The sequence below is a fragment of the Paramormyrops kingsleyae genome, chromosome 14, assembly GCF_048594095.1.
Source record: "Paramormyrops kingsleyae isolate MSU_618 chromosome 14, PKINGS_0.4, whole genome shotgun sequence".
Taxonomy (NCBI): domain Eukaryota; kingdom Metazoa; phylum Chordata; class Actinopteri; order Osteoglossiformes; family Mormyridae; genus Paramormyrops; species Paramormyrops kingsleyae.
Window position 1 is genome coordinate 7,695,111 of NC_132810.1, and position 24,355 is coordinate 7,719,465.

Consider the following 24,355-nt stretch of genomic DNA (forward strand, 5'->3'; position numbering starts at 1 on the left):
CAAGTCTGCCGCTTGTTGAATTTAACTGTCAGTTCATTCAAATTATGGAGACTACAAATGTTTCCTTGATTAAGGATGTACTCAGTTTCTCTGTTTTCATCACTCTCAAGTTTGGCCTTCGGGTATAAAAATGGAGAATTATCAGCCTTGTTAGAACAGTGTTTTTAAAGCAGTCATGTACAATGCAATAAAGATATCTTCATAATGCATTCATAAAGTATTATAAACATGGCTATAACTATTTATAAAAAGGCATAACACCTTATGCCATGTTTATGGATTATGAATGCTCTATGTAGCTCTCATCTATAATACATTATAAATACAGTCATGATGCAGTACAAAAGCCTCCTTACCTCTTATACTGACAGTTACAATGCATTACAAAGGTATTTATAATGCATTATAATGACTGCTTTAAGTAAAATGGTACAGTGTTTTTCAGCCCAGTTCTCGGGGACCCCAAGACAGTCCGCATTTGTGCTCTCACCCAGCACAGCTGTAGCAGGTATTCGGTGTTTGGTTCAGGTGTGCTGAGAGCTGGGAGGAACAAAAACCCGGACTGTCTGAGGTCCTGGAGGACTGGGCTGAGAAACACTCCTCTAGGATAAGGGGATATAACATGATGCTTGTGCATGTAATTCTGTTAGCCTGTAATTCTCTGTCCTGCCCACGGTTAGTGAAAATCTTTTTGCCCAATGAGAGACGTAAGCCTTGGTGATAAATTCATCTGTACTTTTCGAGATACTTTCAGCTTGGCATTAGTGCTGTTTCAGGTCATCTTCATGGTCACAATTGCATCGGCTTTGCCGCTTTTCTCTCCTCATTTGCTCAGTCCGGTGCTCTTTATTTCCTCCTTGTTAAATTGCAGTGCATCATGAAAATACGTTTCCTTGGTTCTTGGAAAGGGTGTGTGATCTGGGTCAGAGGGTTGTTGACACTGCTTGAGGATGTCAGTCCTGTCAAACCGGTTCCTTCACCACAAGCGGTGATATCTCTGAAGCGACACCAATGGCCTGCAGAAATGCATTGTTGTCTCCACCTGCATGTGAAATGGCATCAGCGTATGCGTGTGCGTGTCATTCCTGATGCGCATTGCCGGCAAGGCCCCACTGAGATGACATATCAGTGTCCTCTTAACCCAAGCGTGTGACAGTATATGGAGTCAAACTCACTCACTCCTTTTCACGCTGCCTGGGAGGCCTTTAGCTCTCTTTGCGTGTCTGCTTGCAGGTACCTGCATTCCAGTACCCTGGCTCATGTGTACAGTGGAAGTGGAAAACTATTTTCGAAAATATATTTAGACGGCGAGTTCTATTTGGGGTCAGAACAATAGCTAGTTAAAAACCTGCAGCCAGGAAGGGTGCCATTGTGCCGCCTTTTTTTGTCAAGCAGTTTACGAACTTCTGCTTCTGCTATCAAGAGACTTAAATGGTCAAAATGGTCACCTTTTGGATAGAAGTTTGGTGTTTTTCGAAGGACACAATGGTGATTCGTATTGTGTATTTATCTGGGTGAATGCTACATTTGCTCCTCAGTTATTTGTGGTCTGTCTTTGGTTTTTAATTTCAGTGAACTGTTTCCTGCTCTGGAACCCAGTACTGCTCTCCCAAAAAGCTTCTTTCGGTTGTTTAGACTAGCAGTGCTCCACCAGACCTGCTGGGATTAACCCAGAGGCTGTTCTGCCTTGTCAGAAGATTAATGGTGTATAAACTTATCATAGAGGAGCAAGTAACTTGGGAAGGGTGGGTTGTGGGGGTATTTGTTTTGTGAATTGACTTTGGTAAATTGAAGCAAAAATTCTTGAGACTGCTTCCAAGAACTGTTTTCTTTGACGAGGAACAGAGAGTTTGACTTTGGGGTGTCATCAGCGTTTCTGTTCCTGACGTTGTCCAGGGCCATGGGGTAGATGGCGGTAAGGCTCACACCTAGCTCATATTGCATTTGGATTAAGCCCGTTGCAAAAACGGGTATTCATACCAGTGATTTCACCATCCAGGCGGCATGAGGTTACACCTCTGACTCTATAGGGTTCTGTGTTGGATGCCATGGTTTTTACTTTGATAACCATCAAAGCCTGGAATGACACTTTGGTTTTTGGGTTTACCATGTACCCAAGGTTGGAGCTTGGGTAAGCTGACTGTGGCTGTCAGAGGGTAACAATCCCACTCATTTTGAATTTCAAAGCCTTATGTTTTCCCCTCACTAGTGGTGATGGAATTGGATCGAGATGAATTGGGTAGAAACCAGAAGTTGACTATGGTCATGCATACATTGAAGGTCCCATGAAAACTGAGCTGGGCTTTAATAAAAATGTGTCATGTTCAATTGTGTGACTGTTGATTAGACAGACTTCTCTGGACTGCCCTGCTACATTGTTCCCATCAGAGGTGGAAAGTTTCAGGTTCAGAAAGTACAAATCCAACCAAGGTTTTGTCTCAGCCAACCAGTTGAGCATGAAGACTCAGTATTCAACTGGTTGGTTGAAGCAAAATCTTTGTCTGAATTTGTACTTTCTGAACCCGAACTTTCTACCTCTGGTTCTGTTAGAGTGGAAAATGTATTACTTTTATCATATTAAGTATGTGTGTTAGCATTATGTAATATATATGTATCAGCCCCTGCGTCTAGTGACAGGGCAGAACAAAGTGGTCCCTAGACGCCGAAGGATGAGAGAACAGGAACTATAACTCTGGGTGGGGAATAGGCTTGTCAACATGGCCAAGGAGGCCTACCCTGGGTTGTGTAGCGTTTCCTGATAAACCTTTGTCTGTAAAGGTACTAGCAGTATTAACAGTTTAAACTACGCCCCATGTAAGCCCCTCCCGCCAAGTATAAATAAAGAAGCCAAGGGACTGCCCGGTGTGACACTGAACTGAGGCGCAGATACTGTCTGTTGCATCTAAGTGAGTGGGCACCCTTGCGCAAGTAAAAGATAAGAAGTGTGCTGTCTCTTTAGTCCTGAGTCCAAGAAGTGCATGTGTGGAGTGGCAAGCGACAGCGCTTCCTCCACACAGGTAACGGTGAGAGGAGGAAAGCTCAAAGCTACGGCGCTTTCCTACTGCTCCCCAACAGGTTCCCATCGTATTCACTGGTCATCTTGAGTTCGGCTAAAGATCTTCAGCTTCCCGTAAGTTGAGGCCAGTGGTGCCTGGAGTCCTGTTCCAACTGGACAGCGTCTCTGCTACTTGTGAACAGCCGTAACTGGCGCCTTGGTGTGCTGAGGTTCCTGGCCATTTCACACGTGGGTTGTTGTTGGACATACCATCCAGTTTGTGCCTTTTCTCTGTGGTCCAGTCATATTTTAAAGGCGCCATCAACAACAGCAACTGGTGCCATAATTGGGCTCTGGGGCTGAACCGATTTCTCAGAAGATGTAGGTGGAACATAGTTTTCCTCCACTTGGCCATCACTGTCCTCTTGTGATTAATTTCCTTTGGTCCAGTATAAGCCTCAGGGCTTGTAGTATTAAAGGATCTGTCACTGAATCCGTCATTTCCCATCCTTTGTGTAATTCTGTCGTAAAGCTCTTCTGATGTCAGGCAACTAAACTCTGTGGTTTGTGGTTAGCAGGTGAGTCAGTGTGTTTTTGTTAGTCAAGGCCAGTGTTTCCCAGTCCAGTCCTCCGGGACCTGCAGACAGTCCATGTTTCTGCTCCCTCTCAGCTTACCGGGAGCTGGCAGGGAGCCGGGAGGGAGCAAAAATGTGGACCGGATTGAGGAACATTGGTCCAGACCCCTATGTTAAATTTGCAGCTCCTCCAAATGCGTTGGGTTTAGTGAGAATTAACTACAGGCCCCTGGATGGTGGGATGATTCCAGGATCTTTTAAACAGCTCCCCTGCAGCATAGCAAATGCGGCTGCGGTGGTACCATTCCGCGCTGAGCTGTGCGTGCCATCGCATTAGTGCCGTCGTGTTCCTGACATTCCAATAAAACCGGGCCCTGGTTAACTCTCTCTCCTTTGCATGTCTTTTCTATCTCTCTGCAATGAGTCTCTCTGCCTCAGATTTCATTTCTGCCCCTCTACCTTTCAGCTAAAGTGGAAAAGTAAAAAAGAAGATGAAACTAACGGTGGCTATTCTCGCGACTTCCTCTGCAGCCTCCTACAGAAGGTGAGTGCCACAGATTATTGGGGCTTATTTACGAGAGCTTTTTGTCTTGCACGGCCACGGGGGAACTCGCGGCTTCCTGCTCTCCTGCCGAGTGGCGTTCAGGAATATGTCCCCTGCCAATCTGGAGGAATAGATACACCAGTTATGTAATATCTTGAGATTTTTGCCCTTGATGGAGGGCAGTGGGTTTCTGTAAAGCAGAAGAATGGAGTATGGACCATCATTTTGCAGTATAGAATGACAGGCCCCCTGAGGTCTAAAGCCAGGTTTACCGGTGCAGATGCTCTCCTGCTTCCAGCTTTGCGTGTAACGGAGCTCGCCTGCCGTCCAGGGCTACGTGGAGGTCCACATGACATCACTGTTTAAAGTGTTTTATTCTCCCCCCCCCATCGTTAGCTCTATTAAGTTTTGTTGCAGCGAAACTTGCTGAGGGCAGAGTGTTGCCCTCTTAAAGTGGGACACGCCATTTCTGGTGCCCCGATTGCTGGGTGGGTTTAGCGGTGCCTGGGGGCTTGTTAGGAAATGGGCCTTTCTCATGCAACGCCGCGCTGTGTCCGAACCCGTGGCGCTTAAGAGCGGGAGCGGCGGCAGGCCGAAGGGCACACGCAGGAATTCGCACGGCTCGGTCCAAGTGCAACTGGTGTGAAGTCTGGGGGGGAAAGAAAAAGGGCACGGTTTCAACCCTTCCTCGCACGCACGTTATCAGCCTGGATCAGTGCCCTGGACATGGGAAGCAGGGTCAAAGAACTGTGGGAAAAGAAGCATGGAGCTGACTTGGCGAAGAGAATGAAAATAGTCATTTTTAAAAAAAAAACAATATTTCTTTAAAAAAAAAAAAAAAAACAAGAATCGTCTCATAGGAGCGAGAGGACAAGCTGAGAGGCAGGTAGTGCTGAAGACTAAATGAGCAGAACTCCCTCTGGGAACAGGACTTTGTGTACTTTGGACTTCCATCCATGTTTAAAGCAAGCTGTGTCATTTGGAAGCACAACACATGATGGTCTGTACTACTTTTGTCGCTGTTGCCCAGGCTTCGGGTACCGGGTGCCTGTTTGCATTCCCGTCCTGCCCTTTTCCCAGATGTTGACGGGGAGAGCAGCTTTTCCACGCAGCAGGAAAGCTGGAATCCTCCTCTCCCAATAGAACCCACATAGCATTCCAGTAGCTGGCCGCATGGTCTGTTCTGTACCAGCTGGGGCCTGTGGGCATGGGGCGAGTGGTAAGCTCTGCTTCTGCCTGGGAAATGGGAGCTCGCCCATGCGGATCTGTGCAGCTGAAGGCCATCATCTTTAACAGCATCACATAGATCCTAGTCAAGATTTGGACGTCAACATTAGGACCCCCCCCCCGCCAAGCTCGATACTTACATTAGGTCAAAAGCAGAATGTTTTTCCCTCAACCTTCATGTTCCAGAAATGATTGTTAGAGGATCAAGAAAAGGTTGCATCTAATCTTAGCATATATTTTTAAATTATTTTTTGTCTTGTACAGAAAACGTATTCTGTGTTGCGTGACTCAGAGAAGATAAGACGCAGCTCTTCAGGGGAGAGATTTCTCGTCGACGGATTATCTCGGTGTTGACTGGGTCTTTCCCAGTGCATTACAGTAACCTCTGAGTAATTCGGGAAAAATGGTTATTGTGTCTTCCAGACAGTGTGTCAGAGGCATGTGCTGCGGATATCGTGGCATATATCGTGGTTTAACTCTGCTGTCACTCTAGGTCACTTGGTGGGCCTTCGCATATGGACTGGTGTTTTTGGAATACAGCACTTCATGTTTTTGTCCTACGAGATTCACTCTTACTGGTTTTAAGACTTATTTTCTTGTTGCTTATTGGGAAGGGCTCAACTGGGGTAGTAAAGATGCAGTAGCCCACATATATCTTTACTAGCTTACAATGTAATTTTCAAGCAGAAAGGGCAACCAAAGGCCATCACATCTTACAATAATATATTACCATTTTCAGTATATCGTTCATTAATATCCCTACCAGTCATCCTTGTCTTTTTTAAAGTCTGCATGAAGATGCTTTGGTGAAGGTGGGGATAGTTTTTGGGAAAAAAAGTGATACATTAAATATAATTTATTCAGTTTTGTTTTCCAGTCTAGCTTACTAACTCTCTACTAATTAGTTGCTTTGGAAAATGAAGAGTTCAACGTCGAATAGCAATTGATCATGGCCTTCAAGTTGATTGGCTACCTGGGATGAGTCTGAAACTGGGATTAACGACAAAGACCCTACACATGTGCACATTTTTGGACAGGCTGCAGTCTATGTTCCTCTGCTGACAGATGTATATGCAGCATAACATTTTTTGTAGTAGTCTGACATGCAATTTTTTACTAGCCAGCAGGCTAGTTTTCAGTTTTCTGTGCTTCACTCTTTGTCTAAATTACCCGCCTCCGGCAAGTGGGCGAGCTGAATTTCCAGGTCTGGTTACGCTTGTCTTTATTGGAATATGCTCATTTTCATGCTTTATTTTTCAGTCTCATTCTTTGTCTTGGACACCGTGCTTTTATTGACAAAAGAACGAGAGTTAAATTTCACTTTGAATTTCCCAAGCTTCAGCCTGTGTTTGCATAGATCATTTTTGTAGTGTTAACTATCATCTGGTCTTGGCTTTCTTGCCAATATAATTCACCTTTTTTCCTTCCAGTACGGTGATGTGTTGAACGTTGTGGTGTCGGGCAAGAAGAATGGGAGTGCAGTGGTGGAATTTGCAACTGTCAGAGCAGCTGTAAGTACCTCCTGCTGTTTGTTTATCTCTGGATCAATGGGCACTGTGCACGTCGCAGGCTGTCATGTCTCTGAGAGCTTGACACACATGTAAAGTCCCATGTGCTCATGTAGCCTGTAAGTTTGGGTTTGCTCAAGTGTTCTAGAAGGCCCACAAACTCTTCCCTAATGGGAACCAGTGGATTTTTGGCAGAAGGGCCCCATTGTTCGGGTACGTGTGAGAGCCGATTCTTTTTGTTGCGAGGTTCTGTTTGTTGTGGAGTCTGTGTGGTTACCCTTGAGAGAGCATGCCGGCCCTCCTTAGGGACCTTCTCTCAGATTGCGGTCGTTGTCTGGATCCTGGTGGGTCTTGGGGCGACTTGTGAGGCCCAGGGCACTGGCAGGCCGCCCAGGGGCCATCAAGCGGTCAGCAGCTGCTCTGCCACACTCCTTCATTCGGTGAAACTCCACGTCTTGCAGTCAGCATCTGATTTAGAGAGAGTTGGCGTGGTCACAAGAAGGTGCTGTTTCATGTGGTTGCTTGTGTCTTTGTCTTCATGAGTTGTTCTGTTTTTAGGAACTTGCGTATAAAAATGAATTGGGCCTGACGGAAAACCCACTGAAGATTTCATGGCTTGAAGGGCAACCTGAGGTCATAGCACCAGCCTCACAGAGCACAGATGGCCCATTCAGACCGGCACAGGTACCGTACCCCGGATGCACCATTGGGATGGATGTGTTTCACTGGACCTCTGTGTGATCTTTCTGACCATTCAGGTTTTTTGTCTCTTTCTATCTAACCTCAACACGGTATAAATTCATTGCGAAATACTGGAAGTGGACACCCTGCAGAGCAGAGCCTGGAGCTGAAATAATGTTCCCCTGTAATCTATGCACCTTCCCTGCAAGGAAAATATGCAATCATTCAGGGGTTTACTTTTGTATCATTGTGCAAATATTGTCCCAATCCTTGCACTCTCCTTGTCTGGATAAAGAGAAAGTGTTTGGTTAAATGGACTTAAATTTGTTTGCCTTGGAGTGGGTTTTGCTTTGCCTCCCTCCATGTCTGGGGGGCCCCCTGCTCCGTCTTTTATTAGAGAATTCAGGCGGGTTGGCCTGACGGCTATGGGCGGAATCCCACAAGCCCCCCAGAGCGGTTGGTTTGGGGATGCTCAGGCACAGATACCTGTCTTCCATTTGTGCTGTATGTTGTCTCAGCACATGGGCGCTCCTGGGGGTTGAGGGGAGACTCTTCCGAAAGGGATTTCGTGCCTAAACCCGCATTGAGGAATCCCACATGTGCGATTGCTTCAGCAGTATGGTCGGAATGCTCTGTGGATAGGGAGCAGTGCGAGCTGGATGTCGGGAATTGCGGTGGGGCGGGGGGGGGTGGGGGGGGGTCAGTGCTTTTCCCAAGCGTAGACCTGTAATTCACTTCATGTGGCCAAGGCTCCATGCTGTAGCCGGCCCAAGCTTAGCCCCACTGTCTGAGTCGTCACTCACGGTTGTCTGCGGCCTTTATCAGGACTGCATGTGGCGGCTGTATCTTGCATGTAATCATACCGCATTTCTGTCCCGTCCTCTTGATATTAAGCCCCTCGTTGACTTTATCAATCACATTTGGGTATCGATGTCCTGGGCGATCCTGCAGGGTGCCTTTGTGGTCACCTTCTTGGTGCTTAGGGGGAGGGAAGAAGCTGATCACGACCTGTAGGCCGTTCATGCATTAGCCCGTCGTGAGCAAGCCTTCCACAAGGCAGGCCCCACCTCGATGAAAAGCCGAAGGTTCGACTGGGGGACGAAGGAAGCCTGGACGTCGGCATACTCCTCTCCCGTGGTGGTCTAAGTCACCGGAGTTCCTGTTTTCATCTGTGAGCCTGGTGGACGAAGAGGAAGACATGCCCTTTTTAGTCATCCATTTCTTCTCAGAGAAATAAGGAGCAGAAGGAGCAGAATTCTCCAGCCATGTTCTCCTTACCGTACCAGGCAGGTTCTTTAACTCTCACGCTAATGGGGGACTCAATGTCTGCTTGGACTTATGTTCTCCGGACTCGTGGGGACCCACAGCTGCTTGCTCGCAGGTGGGCTTGCAGAAACTGCGTTTCTCGTCAGGTCAAATGCTGCCCTGCGATAGTCGTCCTCCTCTGAGCCACTTTCTGCTCCACTATATGCTGTGACAGTGAAATATGCGAATACTTTAACTGGTTCAGCCGTAATATTGTTTTAAATCCTCCTGATGTTATTCCTGGCTGTGCCCTCACTGAGTTTCAGTATGCTGGACGGGGAATCTCACTGGTGGCTTCCTGGCACACGTGAGCCGGCCACAGTGTGTGCTGCCTACATCAACAAACATGGCTGAATGATTTACAGTCGTGTTTCTTCCAGTTAATAAGTCTGTTCCGCGCCGAGTGGTCCGAGTACACACTGGAGAGATGGAAGTGATTGGCCCACATCGGCCTCGATCGAGGCAATGCTAATAATGATATTGATGGTAACCATGGCACCAGTCATATTACTGATCCATTAAATGATGATGCAAAGGTTAGAGAGTTTAATAAGGCATGTACTGCTTCGTTACTGTTAGACCATCCTGATGAATGTTCTTTTTTTGCCTTTTGAGAATGAATGAGGGTAGCCTGTGTGTCAAATCTCATGGCACCCGAACCCACACTCATATCTCCCTTGATGCCTGTCCTCACATTTGGCAACTGGCGTAATGTCCGAGAAATGCTTACAACAATAGATACCCCTTAAGAACGTGGGGCTCCTTTATGCATCACTTTGCTCTGAATTCGGAACCTGTTTTTCATCCATTTCTGAGCGCGCTGCCTTTTAGGAATAGTCAGGGAAGAATACCCATTATACTAAGGTATTAAGCACGGTAGCTTTGTCCAGATTAATGACACACACCAGACTCAACAGGGATTATTCATAGTTTTGGTTTGAAGACCCCCTGACTGTGGAATGTTTTGTTTAGATTTCAGTGCACACTGAAGGGAAATCGCGGTTTTGGGCACAGGGGAAAGCTCATGCTGTTCACATCTGTATTGCAGCCATGCGCCTTATGGGAAGAGATAAGGGATGGCTAAGATCCAGGCTTATAGGAAAGGTAATTAAGAGATTAAAGGAACATGTTGTACCAGGAGGGGCGAGGGTCTGTTACGGTGACATCTGTTTGCGATGCCTGTCGTTATCGGTTCATTTCTCTTAGGTTGTCTTGGCAACCCTATTTTGAGAGTTGCAGGGCTACGAAATGTGAAAGTGGTCTGAGGGTCTCGGTCGGGTGAGTGGTGTATAGTGGCTTAATAGGGTATATTCTGTTGGCGGGGTTGCAGCCTGTGTACAGATGTCAGACCGAGCCGTGAATAAGGTGCTTGCTGGTGTCACACCTTCCTTGATGCCCTCACTACCTAGCTGCCGGCACTGCTGTTGCGTCTGTGAGCAAAGCGTCGAACCATCCGGAAGCACTAACACATCTGCCTATAAGCTGTTGGAAGTTGTTAAACGGATATAAATGTGATAATCGGGCGGTTCCTGGGGGTTTTCACCATTTGCGGTATGCTATGGTTTATGCGTATCGTTCCTCATGCTGTAAATGCATATCGTCGCCCTGCTCTGTCGTGTAGGTCGTGTGCATCTCTTTGCAGGAACGGACTCGCTCAGAGAGAGCTTGTGGAATGCACTGGGCGGTTCCACTGCAGCTGGGAATCCATGTACATTATAACACGAGCATGTTTCTCATCATACTCGCTCATCCTTTTTTTCCTCGGTCGCTTTGTTGTGTGATAGCAGGCCGGCGTCTGTAATGGGTGTGACTTTTTCTCATCGTCGATTCCTACGTTCATCGGGACCGACTGCAGACGACGTGAGCTTTGTCATGTGTTTCACAGCCACCCAGCTGGAGGGATCCGGTCTGCGGTTGCTGCTGTGACAGTCCCGCCAGCCAGCTGTGTGGCTCATAGCCACAGTCCCTTTCCACCCGCCCTGAAGCGTAAGGCTAGCCTTCAGTTTGTCAGCCAGACGGATAATTGCCGTACGAAGTGGCCTTCTGGCCTTGGCGTGACTCGTCTGCGGCTGGGGCCGTATGACGTCAGCCAGCGAGATTCCACTGCGCTCCTGAAGATTCCGTAATGCCGTGGCCTCCAGTTACCCCATGAAAAAAAAAATGTGCGAAGTATGAGATCACGAAGTAGTGAGGCTGACACGTAAGTACCTTTTCATCTGCCGGCTGCTCACACGTGCTGCTGGCTGAGCGGCTTTGGGAGATGTGTACAAGGTACTGTCCTCGAACGGGTTTGGTGGCAATGATGGATTTTCTGAGCTAGTGTGAAAGAAAGGTAGTCTTAAACCCCATCGCGCATTAGATCTGCTGGGGGGAGCTCAGCATGAAAAACAACAAACGATAATGGCCTGTAACTAATGTTCTTCTCTCTTTTGACTGTCTCACACATGTGAGTTTAAGTTTGCACATTTCCGTTCCATGACAGCGTTATTCAGAATGGTCTTCTGCTGCCCTCTTGTAAAACTGAGATGTGACAGCAGAAGATCTGCAGACTTCCTCCTGATCGCCATTGTTTGCCATCACTTGGGACATCTCTGAGCAGCGGCCTCCCAGACGGCTCTGGGCAGCTTCCATATGGGCAGAAGGCACACATATTTGGAGTAGGTCAGGTGTCTTTTGAGTAGGTCAGGTGTCATTTGAGTAGGTCAGGTGTCATAGGTCAGGTGTCATAGGTCGGTCACTATATTGGTGTGGTGCTTTGTTTTTAATTTGTATGAAGAACTTCACAGAATCAGCTCAGGCATCAAATATCTGTAACATTTTCCAGCTTCCACCTTTTCCACTGTAGTATTGTTTATTTAATGAGTAAGTGATAGGCCAGTGTGATGCAGCTGCTTATGACCATCCATGCTTATAACAGACAAAACATTCATCTGTTTTTTGCAACAAAATCTAGGGCTGCACTATATATCTTTTCAGCATCTTCGTCGTGTTGTGCGTATGCACAATAATTGCATCGTATTTGTCGGCAATGACAAATAATAACAAGGTCTGTTTCCTTATAGTTGATTTTAAATTTTTTTAATTTTACATATCGCAATGTGATACTATGTAGCCTAAAACCAAAACACCAAAAAGACAAACTATTTTTTTGAAACGCGTTTTTTTCTGATAAAGTCAAAGTGTGTATAGAGTTTTATTCATGTACTTGGAGAGGCCTGGACGTTTTTGCACATCCCATCTTATCTCTGTGATAGAGACAGACACCCACACACAGGTGAGGATCAGAGTGCAGGGTTGGCCAGCGTTTATTCTGCCAGTTCCGGGATTTGAACCCACACCCTTCCGGGCATTGATGCTGGCCCTGTGCTGACACAGTGCCCCCTATTGGCGTTGACGAGCTCTTCAGTTCGGTCTGCGTGAGATGTGCGTGTAGATTGACTGGCTCCCCATCTGACAGCGTTTGGCAGGAAAGGATTTAAAAGATTACAGCTTTATTTAAAGCAGGACGAAAGGGCAGAATAGGAGGTCCAGCTGTGTCTGACATGTGGTTTGGGGGCTTCTGGTCTCTCTGACCTTTAAATGTATAGAATTATCATTCTGTCTGAAGATGTCTAGAGTGTGTCCCACTGGCACTAAATACCTCTTGCCCCCAGCATTGGGTGGAGGGGGGTAGATCTGTCGGGCAGTGATCACTGTGCCTCCATAGTGTTTGTCTATTCCGGTCCGTCTCTCTGTGTGTATGCTGAGGGTCATATAGATGTAGTTGGCACATAGAACCCAGACCACTTCCCGACGGGTGGGATGGCCAGGTGACGTAGTTGCTGTTTCTTCAGCGGGTGACGTTTAAAACCCCCCGGTTGTGCTCGGCAAGCCCTCCCCAGGGCACATGTGGAAGTACTGTATCAACCAACCCCCACTCCTGCTTCCCCAGGCAGAAGCGGCGGTGCAGCTACGGCCCAGCTTGGGCTGCAGACTTCTGAGGCTCTGTGACTGCCCCCTGTTTGTTTTTTCTGCCCCGTTGCATGCGGGGAGGTGTGGGGGGGGGGTATGCTGTATTCGTGCTTGGCTTGAGGGTGTCTGTTGGGGTGTGTGCTGGGGGGGGGGGGGGTGGCAGGAATAGGGGAATAGTGCCTTGAATTAATCAAGATGGCAGATCTGCGAGACGACAATATTCCACACAGCGCTATGGCAAATGGGCCTGCTCTGTAAGAATAACTGCCAAACCTCAAATGCCCCCCGGGTCAGGCTTGGTTTCTCACACACACACACACACACACACACACACACACACACACAGTGTGGGCTGGTAAATGTGCTGCCCCCCCCAGCCATATAGCGATAACATTTAAGCTCTTAGGTCATTTCTGACCTGTCTTAAACTTGTGATTAACTTAATGACTGCTTCTTAATTGCCAAGCTCAGGGACTGTCGAACCTTTATGCTGTTCATTTTAACTGTGCATTTTGACACAACTAGTTTGGTTTACCTCAAGCTAGAATTAATTCTGGTGCCTTGTATCTACAGGTTGCTTTCTCTCTGATGTTAAACTTCATTTATACATAGTTTATTGTAAAGCTTTGGATTCCGTGGCACTCTGCTTGAATAACCAGTTACAAGCTACCTTTCCTGTAGCCTTTGTTGAACAAACTCAGTTAATGATTGAGTGGTTTATCTCCCGCCTTTCAGAGTAAAAATCAGACTCGTTTTCAAACTGCTTTGATGTTCAAGGCTTTTTTATTGGGGCGTGTTACACAGTCCCGCCTTTACTATAAATATGAAGCTTTTGTGTGCACAACCAAGGGATAAAGGCGTCAGTCTAAACTGTCAGAGTGAAGCTTGGAATGTATGGTGATCTGCAACTGGGCCAGAAGAGCTTCCATGTCTTCTTGTTTAGCCGTTAGCCTGTGCAGAAATGCGGGTGTGTCACTCCAGCCCAGAACAGTGCTTTCTGCTGAAGGAAATGTTCAAAGCGATGGTAGGTCCCTTACAGCGGGTCACCCGACCTTCACGTAAATCCACGAGAAGGATCATCGTCATTGCGCCTTCATGCCTCGTCACATGACAGCACGGCAGACTTTAGCAGAAACCCATCTCATCATGGCTTGTGTTAGCATGTTGCTAACAGTGCTCACGTCAGCAGTCATTACTTGCAGGACCCCTGGTGAATGGCGGATGAGAAGTTTGGGGCTCCTTGACTCATTAGTGGAACCTGTCCATCACCCTGAGGACATCATCTAGGATGGATGGGCCCAGGTCCAGGGAGAAGATGGAATCGTCCTCTTCTGGCAGAACTTCTTCCATTTTAGCTGGAAATGAGTCTTCGTCCCCCCCAGAGCTGACGCTGCCTTGGCCAGTGCTGTCCCGCCTGGTGCTGTCCCGCCCGGTGCTACCCCCAACCTCAGCCTCCTCTGAGGCTGGCTCTTCCCCTTCCTCACTGTCCAGCAGTGGCAGGGAACTGCACATCTTGCGTCGCTGCGAATACTGGCTCCTGACGTTCCAGTCGGGGGGGCCTTGTGTTTCGGGAGACTCCAGATTCAGGCGGGGGGGCTTGGGTGGCGGGGCACAGGCCAGGAGCAGGTTCTGCTCACTCTTTGAGGACTGCAGAAGTAGGTTATGACCCGACCGCAGGAAGGAGAGATCGCCGAAATTGTCCTGGTGGTCCTTGCCCCCGATGTGTGACAGGTGGCGGAAGTCGCCCAGCGGCAGGCTGATCATGTTGACGGACAGTGAGCCCCGGTGCCTCTGGGACCAAGAGGGCCACCGGTTCACCGGGAAGCCCCGGTCTTGCTGCAGGCTTGCTGCAGGCTTTAGGGGCATCCTGAGACTTCGCTTGTCGAGCCTTTCAGAATGCGGACGTTGCCAGGGAAGCCGTCGGTCCTGGGGAGCCATGCAAAAGAAAAACAGGAATTCTGTTTAGGAAGTGGCGTGGGGCTGGGGTTAGCGTGCCGGTGGCGGGGCATCAGTCCTCGGCACGCTCAGCGCGCTTTATTACGTGTCTCGCTGCCAGCCTGCGGGCCCCTCGCACGCGCCAGGTGCCGTTTGGGGGAGAGTGTGAAGGGTGTTTAACGAGGGCACCTGCTCCGGCGGTGCCGGGAGGCGATACCATGAGGTCACCGTTCAGAGCTGGGTTGCCGGTCTGACATGTGCGAGGAGGTGCCAGGCAACGTTAATGCTAACCATTAATGCTAACCCAGCCAGCATAACCCGATTGAACAAGGCGATCACAGCGATATAGGCAACACCCTGTATAAGTCTGGTTTTCAAAAGTCTGATCGTTCACTAAGAACCATCTTGTTTATGGGCTAGGATTTGGAAGCTTTTGTTAATAGCCTGAATCAGATTATAATTACATAAGGAATATGAAGCCCCCCCGTGCCAAGTCTGAATTTTTAGGTGCCTGTTTGTTTCACGTTATTAATTCCCCGTTGCCATGCGTTTCCGTTAAAATAAAGGAAGCAGACCGGCATGTGGGCTGTGTTGCAACGCAGGCCTGTTCAAACTGGCTCCCCTCTTCCCTTAAATGACAGAAACCAGTTGTTCGCAACCAGCTATCTGCCGTCTGGTTTCGCCTGAAAAAGACGAACAACCTTTCGGGAGTTCTCTCTCTAATGGGAATGGTATTTTTCGACGTAAAACGAGTTTAAATCTATCAGTGTGACAGATGGGTCTTCTCCATCAAACTGTGATAGTTTGGGACTGTGCATTTTTTTCCTGCTTTTTCCGGTACTTCAGAGCAAACGTAAAAGCGTTAAAAGCATTCTCGGAAAATCACGCCCATCGCAATCTGCTCCTCAGCACATTACTTCAGTTCAAGCGCAGAATTGTTAATGTGCATTTCCCCACAATTCCCCTGTTACAGTAATAAGCATTCTAATTACTCTATTGGGTGACTTGTAGTACAGCTCATTATAAGCACTTTTTAATGAAGAAGGTACTGTTTTTTTGGAAATATAAATTTTTATGGCTGTCTAACGGGCCTTCCTACAGCAAACGGTGTTCGTGACTTGAAGCACTCACTTGTAAAAGCAGGACGTGCTGCAGAAGGCATGTCCCGCGGAGCCGTAAACATTTTATCGCCTGTTTTGTAGCAGCGGGAGATCGTGGGGTGTAGGGACAGCAGCATTCCTTTTAACGCATGTAAGTTATATGGGGGGTGGTTGGCGTAACGTTTCCCCCTCCGCTGTGAGGACAGCGCCTTGGAAACCGCTTGCGATGGCGAGCTGTCTTCCAGGCTTACAGTTTGCAGGTAACCCATTAACACCACTCTGTCCTCAAAGTGTCACTGTAGCCAGAGCTGGGATCCCTACCCGTGTTGGTGAAAACGCCTCGTTCGACTCCGCGGAGACACATACACAGGCACAACTTTCAGGTGTGTTTGCGTGGAGATTAAAATAATTGCCTACCTGTGCGAGTCTTGCCAGGTTCCTCAGTATCTGTCGATGCCAGGAACCTTGTTCTTGCCTTGATGGGACTTGTCGGAAGTAACCGAAATCTTAGCTCCGCGATTGCGGCGGCAGTCCCTGTCTACTGCAGTGTCCTTCTTCACGCTCGTTGGCCGCTGGAGGCTGCGTCTGCTTTGTGCCCTTATGGACCGGCCTGTCCAGTGTTCGTCAGTTATTTTTCCCACCCTAAATGAAAATTCTGGCTCCTTGCCAGGTATGCGAACTCGCGGAAGTTCAGATGACACGGGCGCAGGTGTGCACAGGTGACACTCGAGCCACCTGAACCAGGTGAGGTTTCCCTTCCCGTTGATTTTAAGTGAACGCTGGGGGGGCGGAGATTGTGCCGTTTGTTTTTTTTTTTTTTTAACTGAGGTCACACCCCAGCGCGGCGGACTCTTACAAGGATTGGCGTCATGTCTGAACTTTCTGGATTCCCGGAAGGCAGCGGGAAATCACCTGCGAGTCACCTCCACAGCCACCACTGAGTCACTTTCCCACTCCTGGAACGGTTTTCATTTCATAAACCTGCCTGGGCTTCATATATAGGGAATCTGTATCAGGAGGGGGTACTGTTTATGTTTGAGAGGGGAGGAATAAAATATTACTGATCTTGTTGCTGAAAATAAGTTGTGGTTAACAGGTGTTTTTTTTAGTGATATTCAGTATTGCGCAAGTACCTATGCAAGGTGCTCAAATAGCATAGTGTTGGTCCTCCATGTGACAGTGTTGTGCTTACACCTCTCATATGCTGTTAGAGTTTGTAGCCTCTATTGTGTATGTTTGTGAGGTGTCTACTTGTCTTTACAAACCATGAAACTCAATCCAAGGAATTCAGTAGATAAGAAATAGACTAAACCACTGAATAGTTTAGCAGATAGAAGATAAGGAGTCTGTGTGTGTGTGTGTGTGTGTGTGTGTGTGTGTGTATATATATATATATATATAGAGAGAGAGGGTCGATAACATAATTGAAATACCTAACAATATATTAATAGCACATAAAAGGAGTAAGACCTCCCTTTACCCTTAAAAAAAGCTCATGTCCTTGGAATATTGTCATACGAGTCCTGAACTGGGTGTAAGAACATTCTCCAACAAGAGAAAAACCTCGATCTTCTGGAAATCTGCTTCACACACTGTGCTCCAGAACTTCCCATAAAGCTTCGGTGTTCAGCTCTGGGGTGTGAGGAAGTCATGTAAGGCTTTTGCCTTCATCCTCATGTTCATTGAACAGCTTTGTCCACCAGGAAGCCACCCGCCAGCCTTTCCCTCCTATGCCGCTAATCTCACACCACTCGTCTGCAGCAGCCTGTGCTTAGAGCTTCCACAGACCTGGAAGCTGACAGTCTATCTCTGTATCAGACCCCTGGTTTGGATTATGTTCAGCTAGGTGAGTTTCTGTCTGATTGGGTGAGAGAGGAAGATCTCATCCCCGATCGCAGGTTATTTTGTGCCAAGGACGGAGTTCACCTACCACCTCCACCCTAAATTCTGGCTCCAGGGTCCGAATCTGACTTTTAATGTTTTACTTTGTCGCGAAACTTTGCAAGGTTTCTGAACTTCAAAAGTAACATATCGGTTGATCTCTGAAGATGTTTTTTTTGATGGAGTTCTGTTAAACAAGCCTCTCCCTGTTTTTGTAAAGCTGAGCCCAATCAAACGATTGACCTGTCATAACATTCATCCAGCCAAAGGGCCCTTTTCTTTTTGGTTAGTGGGTAGTAGAGGCTGTAGAGAGAAGAATCAGTGATTATGTATGCGGAAGCCGGTCTCTTTCTTGGGCTGTGCTTGGTTTTGTGGCCAGTCCAGGTCTTTCAGAAACCAAGGACACAATACATTTTCTCGGCAATACTGCTCTCGTTAAAGTGCTTCCAGATAGTGGCTCTTGACCAGCTTGTCCAAAGCCTGAAGTTCCTTCATGAAAACTCTTGTCTTCCAGTGACTCCCTTTTAATCATTTGTAGAATCATTGTAAGACATTTACAGTATCATCTGTATATAAGGTTTCCAGAGCCTGTGGAAAGTGCTCCAAAGTGCCATTAGCCTGGAACAAGCTCCCAGCACAAGCTCCCAGCGCTGTTCCCAAGGTAACGAGGCCTGCTTGTGCCGCTGTGGTTTTGGAACATGCTGCTTAGTCCAGTACCTTCAAAAGTAAGATTTATGCAAAGCACACAGGCTGTAAGCCACCCATGAGTAAGCCCCCGCAGGTGCAGACCGGAAGAGTCCCGCCCCACCACCCCAGATGGGACCCCAGCTAGCAGCCAAGGACGGGACAACCGCAGACCCACCAGCAAATGGAGAGCCGCTCTGGCCAGGCGGGGTGGCCCGGGCACCCCAGCCCCCCCCCAAGCAAGGTGGAGGCCCCCCCAAACAATACCCCCCAACCTCCCCACGGTGCCCGAGGGCCTGACGCTGGGAACGCCAACGGCAGACACTGCCCCGCCCCCAGCAGGCAACCGGGCCCGGGCAGGCCAGGCCCCACCGCATGCGGGCGACCACCCGCACAGGAGCAGGGGCCACGGCCCCAGCCGACAGAGCCCACGCCCCAAACCCAGCCACCCAGTGCACCACCACTTTGTCCCAGCTTAGACAGTTCTTCGAGGTTTGGAGGGATTCGCATCCTACTCTTACCACGGTTTGGAAACTGTCGGTCCCAGACACAAAGCTGTACTTGGGATGAAGCCATCAAAAAGTCACCTGTCAGAGAGAGAGAGAGAGAGAGAGAGAGAGGGGGAGGATGGAGTGACTGGCAGGAGGCACGGCTGTTGGACCTGCCAGTTGTATCTGGCCCTAGTGCCGTCGCATAACGCAACACAGATGCCGGAGCTTGCAGCTCAAAGCTGGGATGCATCTGGGAGGGAGAAACCAAATGCAAAGGGACTCCCAAAATGGGGTGACATATGGAACCTGCACACATGGTATTATTATGCAGTAAAATAGAGATACTGGTCATTTCTCAATATCAAGGGAGTTCCCCAGTATGTTATGGAAGCTTACTTTAAGTTATACAATCATATTGTCCTCCCCACCCCCACAGCCGCAGACCCACCTCTACTTCTCGGCAGATAGTCATGCTGATATTGTGAAGCCGTGACAGATATGCGATACTGCAAGGAAGCCTGACGTGTTTTACTTTCACCTGTTTCTCCAAATATCCAGGGCATATTTGAGCACCTTCGGGGACTGATGGCTGTTTAAAATGTATCTACCAGAGGCCTCACTGGGCTCAGGCATGGGGTCTGAAGCCTCCAGTAAATCCGAATAAGCCTCGAATGATCTGTTTAGCTCTAATGTGTTAGCAGCCTTGCTCTCAGTGTGCGTGCCGGAGCTTAGCGTTATCCTAGCGACGCTGCTAGTATCCACCGTTCATTCTGATCGGCTCGTGCGCAGAAGTGAACCCGCTCCAAAGCTTCAGTGGATTCCCATCTAGAGAGTCTGGGTGTTGACAGAAAGTATCACAAGCACCAGTTTACATGTGGTCTGACTCCTTAAAATGATCTTAGCATGAGAGGTGTGCTGGTAACTTAAAACCTATTTCCAAAGAAAACACATCTGTTTGTTTTGCTGTATGTCTAGTGTGTGTTTGTGGACCTGGGGGGTATTTTTCGTACATGGTTTACTCGCCTAGCCAGATGTAATTGTTGACGATTTGGCATGATCCTGGATCTGTCGATTTTTCGAAACTCTTGCTGGATGTGTTGTCATGGCAGCACATCCAAATCCTCAAACCTGCTCGGAGCAGGTTTGTTCTGCGTAAACAAGGATTAGCTCGCACACTTAATCAGTGTCCGTGCATGGAAATCCGTTCAGTCATGGCATCGCCATACATGGATGAGCGACCAATTGCAATCGGTGCACAAATATAAGAAGGGAATTTCAAATTGAGAGGGTTTTGCGCGATTGGCAAGATCCTTTATTGTTGCCGGATGATATTCTTTTCGAAAGATAGCGCTTCAGCCGAAATGGAATATTATATCTTAAAGCTATCTTATTAGCTCGATCTGTACAGTAGAAGTCCAGCTAGGTGAAGTCGGGTTCTCACAGCCACACAGACAATGTGCATCGCCTTGAGATATTTTACAAGCAGCACTTTTTTGTATACTTAGTTTAGGCAATGCGGAAAATATATCAAAGAGTACAGTTTGCCAGGCAATTCGCAGTTGTTTTTCCCGGACAGCTGCGAGTGCAGGCAATTAAAGAGGCGTTTTATGCCATTGCAGGTAATTTTATTACAGTTCTATAAAGACTTTAAAAATCACACTAATATTCTCATTACCCAGAATTTCCAAAGGTTTTATCTGCCGCCTTCTTATTAGCTTCAAAAGGAATGTTTTATAAATATTAAAGATTTCCTACATTTTATATACATAAAATTAACACACACACATATCTATATATATGTGTGTATGTGTGTGTTTGTTAATTTTATGTATGTAAAATGTAGGAAATCTTTAATATTTCCTATGAATGAAATGTCGTGTTTGTACTTTAACTTGTTCCCATGTCCCGCATGATTGTGCTTGTATTTGATCTGTAATTATGACAATAAGATAATAATGTAACACTGGAAACGTAATACTACAGTCAAGTGATAAATACAATAACTGAAAACCACTTACACATTTAATTTGTCGGACACTTTTTGCCAGCCGTCTTTTCTGGTTCGGGCCGCTTTTGATGCGTTTCCTTTAGTACATATTAAATCTTTGAATTCATCATACCCTCTAATAAAAGGTCCTGCTCAGATTGTTTTTTGACATTTTGTGGAAGCCAATGAGTGACTTGCCGATCAAGTTTTCTAGACTCGATATATATGGGCTTTTCAAGCAGCGCAGGCGCGCGCAATCATCTCGGATGAATGGATCCAGCTAGACTAATCTACTACATACCTGCATTTGAAAAACCGACTTATCCCGGATGAGTTTCACCGGCATTAACTCATCCAAGATGAGGCATCTGATCTCGGATGATTTAAGCGACGGGGGGGGGAGGGGCTGTTTAAACCTGTCCAAATAGGCCTACTTGTTACCCTACACAACGATTGAACTTAGCTTATATCCTAAGCTTTCTTTAATTGGTTATTCAAAACAATGATCTTTACATTATCAAGTCTCTCGTTTGCTTTTCCTGGGAGATTAAAAACAGATAGCTGTATTTATTTACATTTTGAAAAGTACATTTTCTCTTTCTTGTGAGATTCATGACTAATATGTGATTCTGATGTGACTCAAATGCAGGTCGAGGAGTGCTGCATTTCAGATTTGCCCACCACATGTTGGCCCATAAAAGGATTTGCCACAAATGAAAACAAGTTTTAAATTTATATTTACAGTACTCATTTGCTGTTTTTTATTTTTTTTGCTCGTTTTTCATTTCACGGCAGGCACGAAATGTGGAAGCCTCAATGCTGAGATATTGAGTTCAACAGACATTCGTATCCAATAGCTGTTGGCCTTTCTCTTCATATTGGATAACTGGCCATATTTTGGCTTGTGGTCTGTGTTAATTGCCTTTGTGAAGTAATTAAATTCCGATGCCATTTGAAAACCTTCGCATGCATGTTTTGCGTGTGTATGTGCGTGTTGAAGAAATTTGCAGTCTGAGAACTCTGGGAATGTTTACATCCCGATGGCTCTTGGCTGGATATTTCTTCAGATATTAAATTAAAAGTTTCAGTATTTTGAATCTGCTTTATGAGTAAATATTGACAGTAAGATCCTACATTCCGGAGGCTGCTGGTTTAACACGATCATTACAAAATGGACCTCTTCCACTGCACCTGCGCCATTGCAGTTTTTCTTTTCTTGGAATTATTTTATAACTGTTGAATGCATATTGACCTTTTAATGAATTTGTTTACTTGTTTTTCTGTCCACCATGTGTGTGTGGCCATCTGGGTCCGTGTTTTTTGTGTGTTGGTGGTTTGAAGTTGCGTTCCTTTAGCCTTGGCTGCTGTTTTTATGTGGACGGATTAAAAGAAGCTTCGTCAACATCATTTGGCAGCGGTCGTGAAAAAGAGGTGGGGAGGGGGGGGCACGGTGCCAGCAAAGGCCATCTATTTGTGCCAAAGAGAGCAGGTGGGAAAGTGGGGGCGCAGAGGTGAAGAAAAGGAGCCCATCATGGGCCTGCGCTGGGGGGTCGCAGCTCTGGGGTGACTTTTTTGATTTAAAAACTGACTTAAAGGCAAATCTGGACAAGGAGATGGACCTTCACCTCCACATGGATGCTTCTAATGGTCATAAAACCGTTGCCTGTTTAACTGCGGAAATAATACACTGACAGCATGGATAGATGGTATTTAGAAGATGGATCGAGGGGCATGAGAGAGCTGGAGATCAAACGCGTTTGGAAACCGGCTTTAAGTTTTTTCGCTTCTTTAACTGAAACTTCAAGCAAATACATCAGGATGACAGATGCCAGAACTTCAAAAACACAAATCTCTTTCACCATCCGACTTTGTTCTGTTGATTTTTTTTTCTTAATGCTTATTGAAGAACAGCCAGAGCTGCTCTGTCCCTGGATAGTCGTGGACTGCATCGACACCTGTCCCCTTACCTTTCAGCGGCCTTATCAGGTTGGATCCATCATGGAAGAGGCCAAGAGAGGCTTGACGGTCCCCCTTCCCGACCTTCACTTGTCTTTGGCCATCCTTGCCAAAGGTTTTCGGAAATTGCTCTGACTGGTCCAAATGATGACCAATCCCAGAACTCAGAATCATCTCTGTGACACAGAGGTGATTAGTGAAGGAAACTTGCTCTACTTTTGAAATCTGTGTCTATCCTAGACTAGACATGGCCCCACCCTTTCACATAGGCAAGGTGACTGATGTTGCAAAACTGCTGGGTTGTTTTTTTAGCTTTTGTGTATGCAGTTGTGACGTGGTGCCCATTGATCACAATTTACCTTCTGCTTTATTGTCTCTATTGCACGTGGCCCATGACTCACTCAGGCATGATTTACAGCATGATTGAATAAGCTGCTCAGTAAATCGGTCTAAATTGAGTGTGTTAGGACGTAATACGCATTACGAATGGCCCCCAAGCGGTCGGGACTCTGTTCCCAGCACTCCCCGTGGCCTGAGGCTTGATGTTGGTAGAGTCCAGCATTGTGGCTGTCCGGAAATCGATGCATCAGTCAGCTGATTTATCTCTCATTATCCTGAGTACATAATCATCATTTTTATAAGCAGGGATTCTCATATCTGGTGTGCACGTACACGTTTCGCGTGACAACATGAATGCACATAAAGTAGGTAGGCACTTGCGCTGTTATGACAAGAAATTACTGCGTCCTTTAACCTTTTTCTGGCTAATGCGTACTTCATTTGTGTTCTAAAAGTTAAAATGCATGATAATTTCTTGCAATAGCGCAAAATCGTACTTATTTTATGTGCATTTGCGTTGTTATGCCAAGAAATTGCTGCGCATATCGCCTTATACGCCAAATGCATACTTGCATACCAGTTATGTACAGCTCTGTTTATAAGTGAGGGTCAGTTGAAGAAAATAGGTCATATATATGTTGCATTAGAAGTGTTGAGCCAGTTTCCCAACCTGCTTGCACATCTGCTTCATCTATAAAAGGTGCTGGATCTCCGCCTTTGTAAAGTGTTGGATTTTTCTTTCTAGCTCTCTTTGGATCTGGCGCGTGTGTTCGGCCCTCCACATGTTTATTTGAGTTAGCGAGCGGACATAGGACTGGGCTTGCATGTATCGCACTTCTAATGATCTCTAAATAAGTGTTTGGCCCTCATAAATCACTCGCTCCACATCCTGCTGACATAAATGGCAGAGAAATAGCCTGTGATTAACTTCACCTGCCTGGTAAGATCTGAAAGTGAGCGCTTTTTGAAAATGGAATAAACACTTTCTTCCGCTCCCATAAATGGCTTCTCTTTGTCCATGCAGTGTAGCCATAGCTGCTTTTCTGGGGCGACCAGTTCTGGTCAAGCCTGGGCAGTCCTGTGTGCCGGATTGTGAAGAAGCCATTTTCGTCTCCTGTGGTCGATGCTCGGTGGGATAAATCAGTCCTGTTTTCTTTCCTTCTTGTCCTATATTTCACTTGGAATGATGTGCTTGG

General features: G+C 46.9%; 2 protein-coding genes across 2 annotated transcripts in view; one reads left to right on the forward strand and one right to left on the reverse strand.

The window, feature by feature from the left end:
- dnajc17 (DnaJ (Hsp40) homolog, subfamily C, member 17) overlaps positions 1 to 24,355 on the forward strand; it is a 36,042-nt gene that overhangs the window by 9,734 nt on the left and 1,953 nt on the right. Inside the window, exons 8-10 of the mRNA XM_023802270.2 lie at positions 4,037 to 4,114; positions 6,772 to 6,852; positions 7,408 to 7,533. Coding sequence (XP_023658038.2) covers positions 4,037 to 4,114; positions 6,772 to 6,852; positions 7,408 to 7,533 — 285 coding nt within the window. The remainder of the gene's footprint in view (positions 1 to 4,036; positions 4,115 to 6,771; positions 6,853 to 7,407; positions 7,534 to 24,355) is intronic.
- Positions 13,551 to 16,585, reverse strand: LOC111838872 (cdc42 effector protein 3). The gene is made up of 2 exons (XM_023802271.2): positions 16,239 to 16,585; positions 13,551 to 14,712 (listed from the first exon to the last, which is right to left on the reverse strand). The coding sequence occupies exon 2, from the start codon at positions 14,650 to 14,652 to the stop codon at positions 14,035 to 14,037; it is 618 nt and encodes a 205-aa protein (XP_023658039.1). The 5' UTR covers positions 14,653 to 14,712; positions 16,239 to 16,585; the 3' UTR covers positions 13,551 to 14,034.

Excerpts from the sequence above, each read along its gene's own strand:
- LOC111838872 (XM_023802271.2), bottom strand. The coding sequence starts at position 14,652 with ATGCCCCTAAAGCCTGCAGCAAGCCTGCAGCAAGACCGGGGCTTCCCG.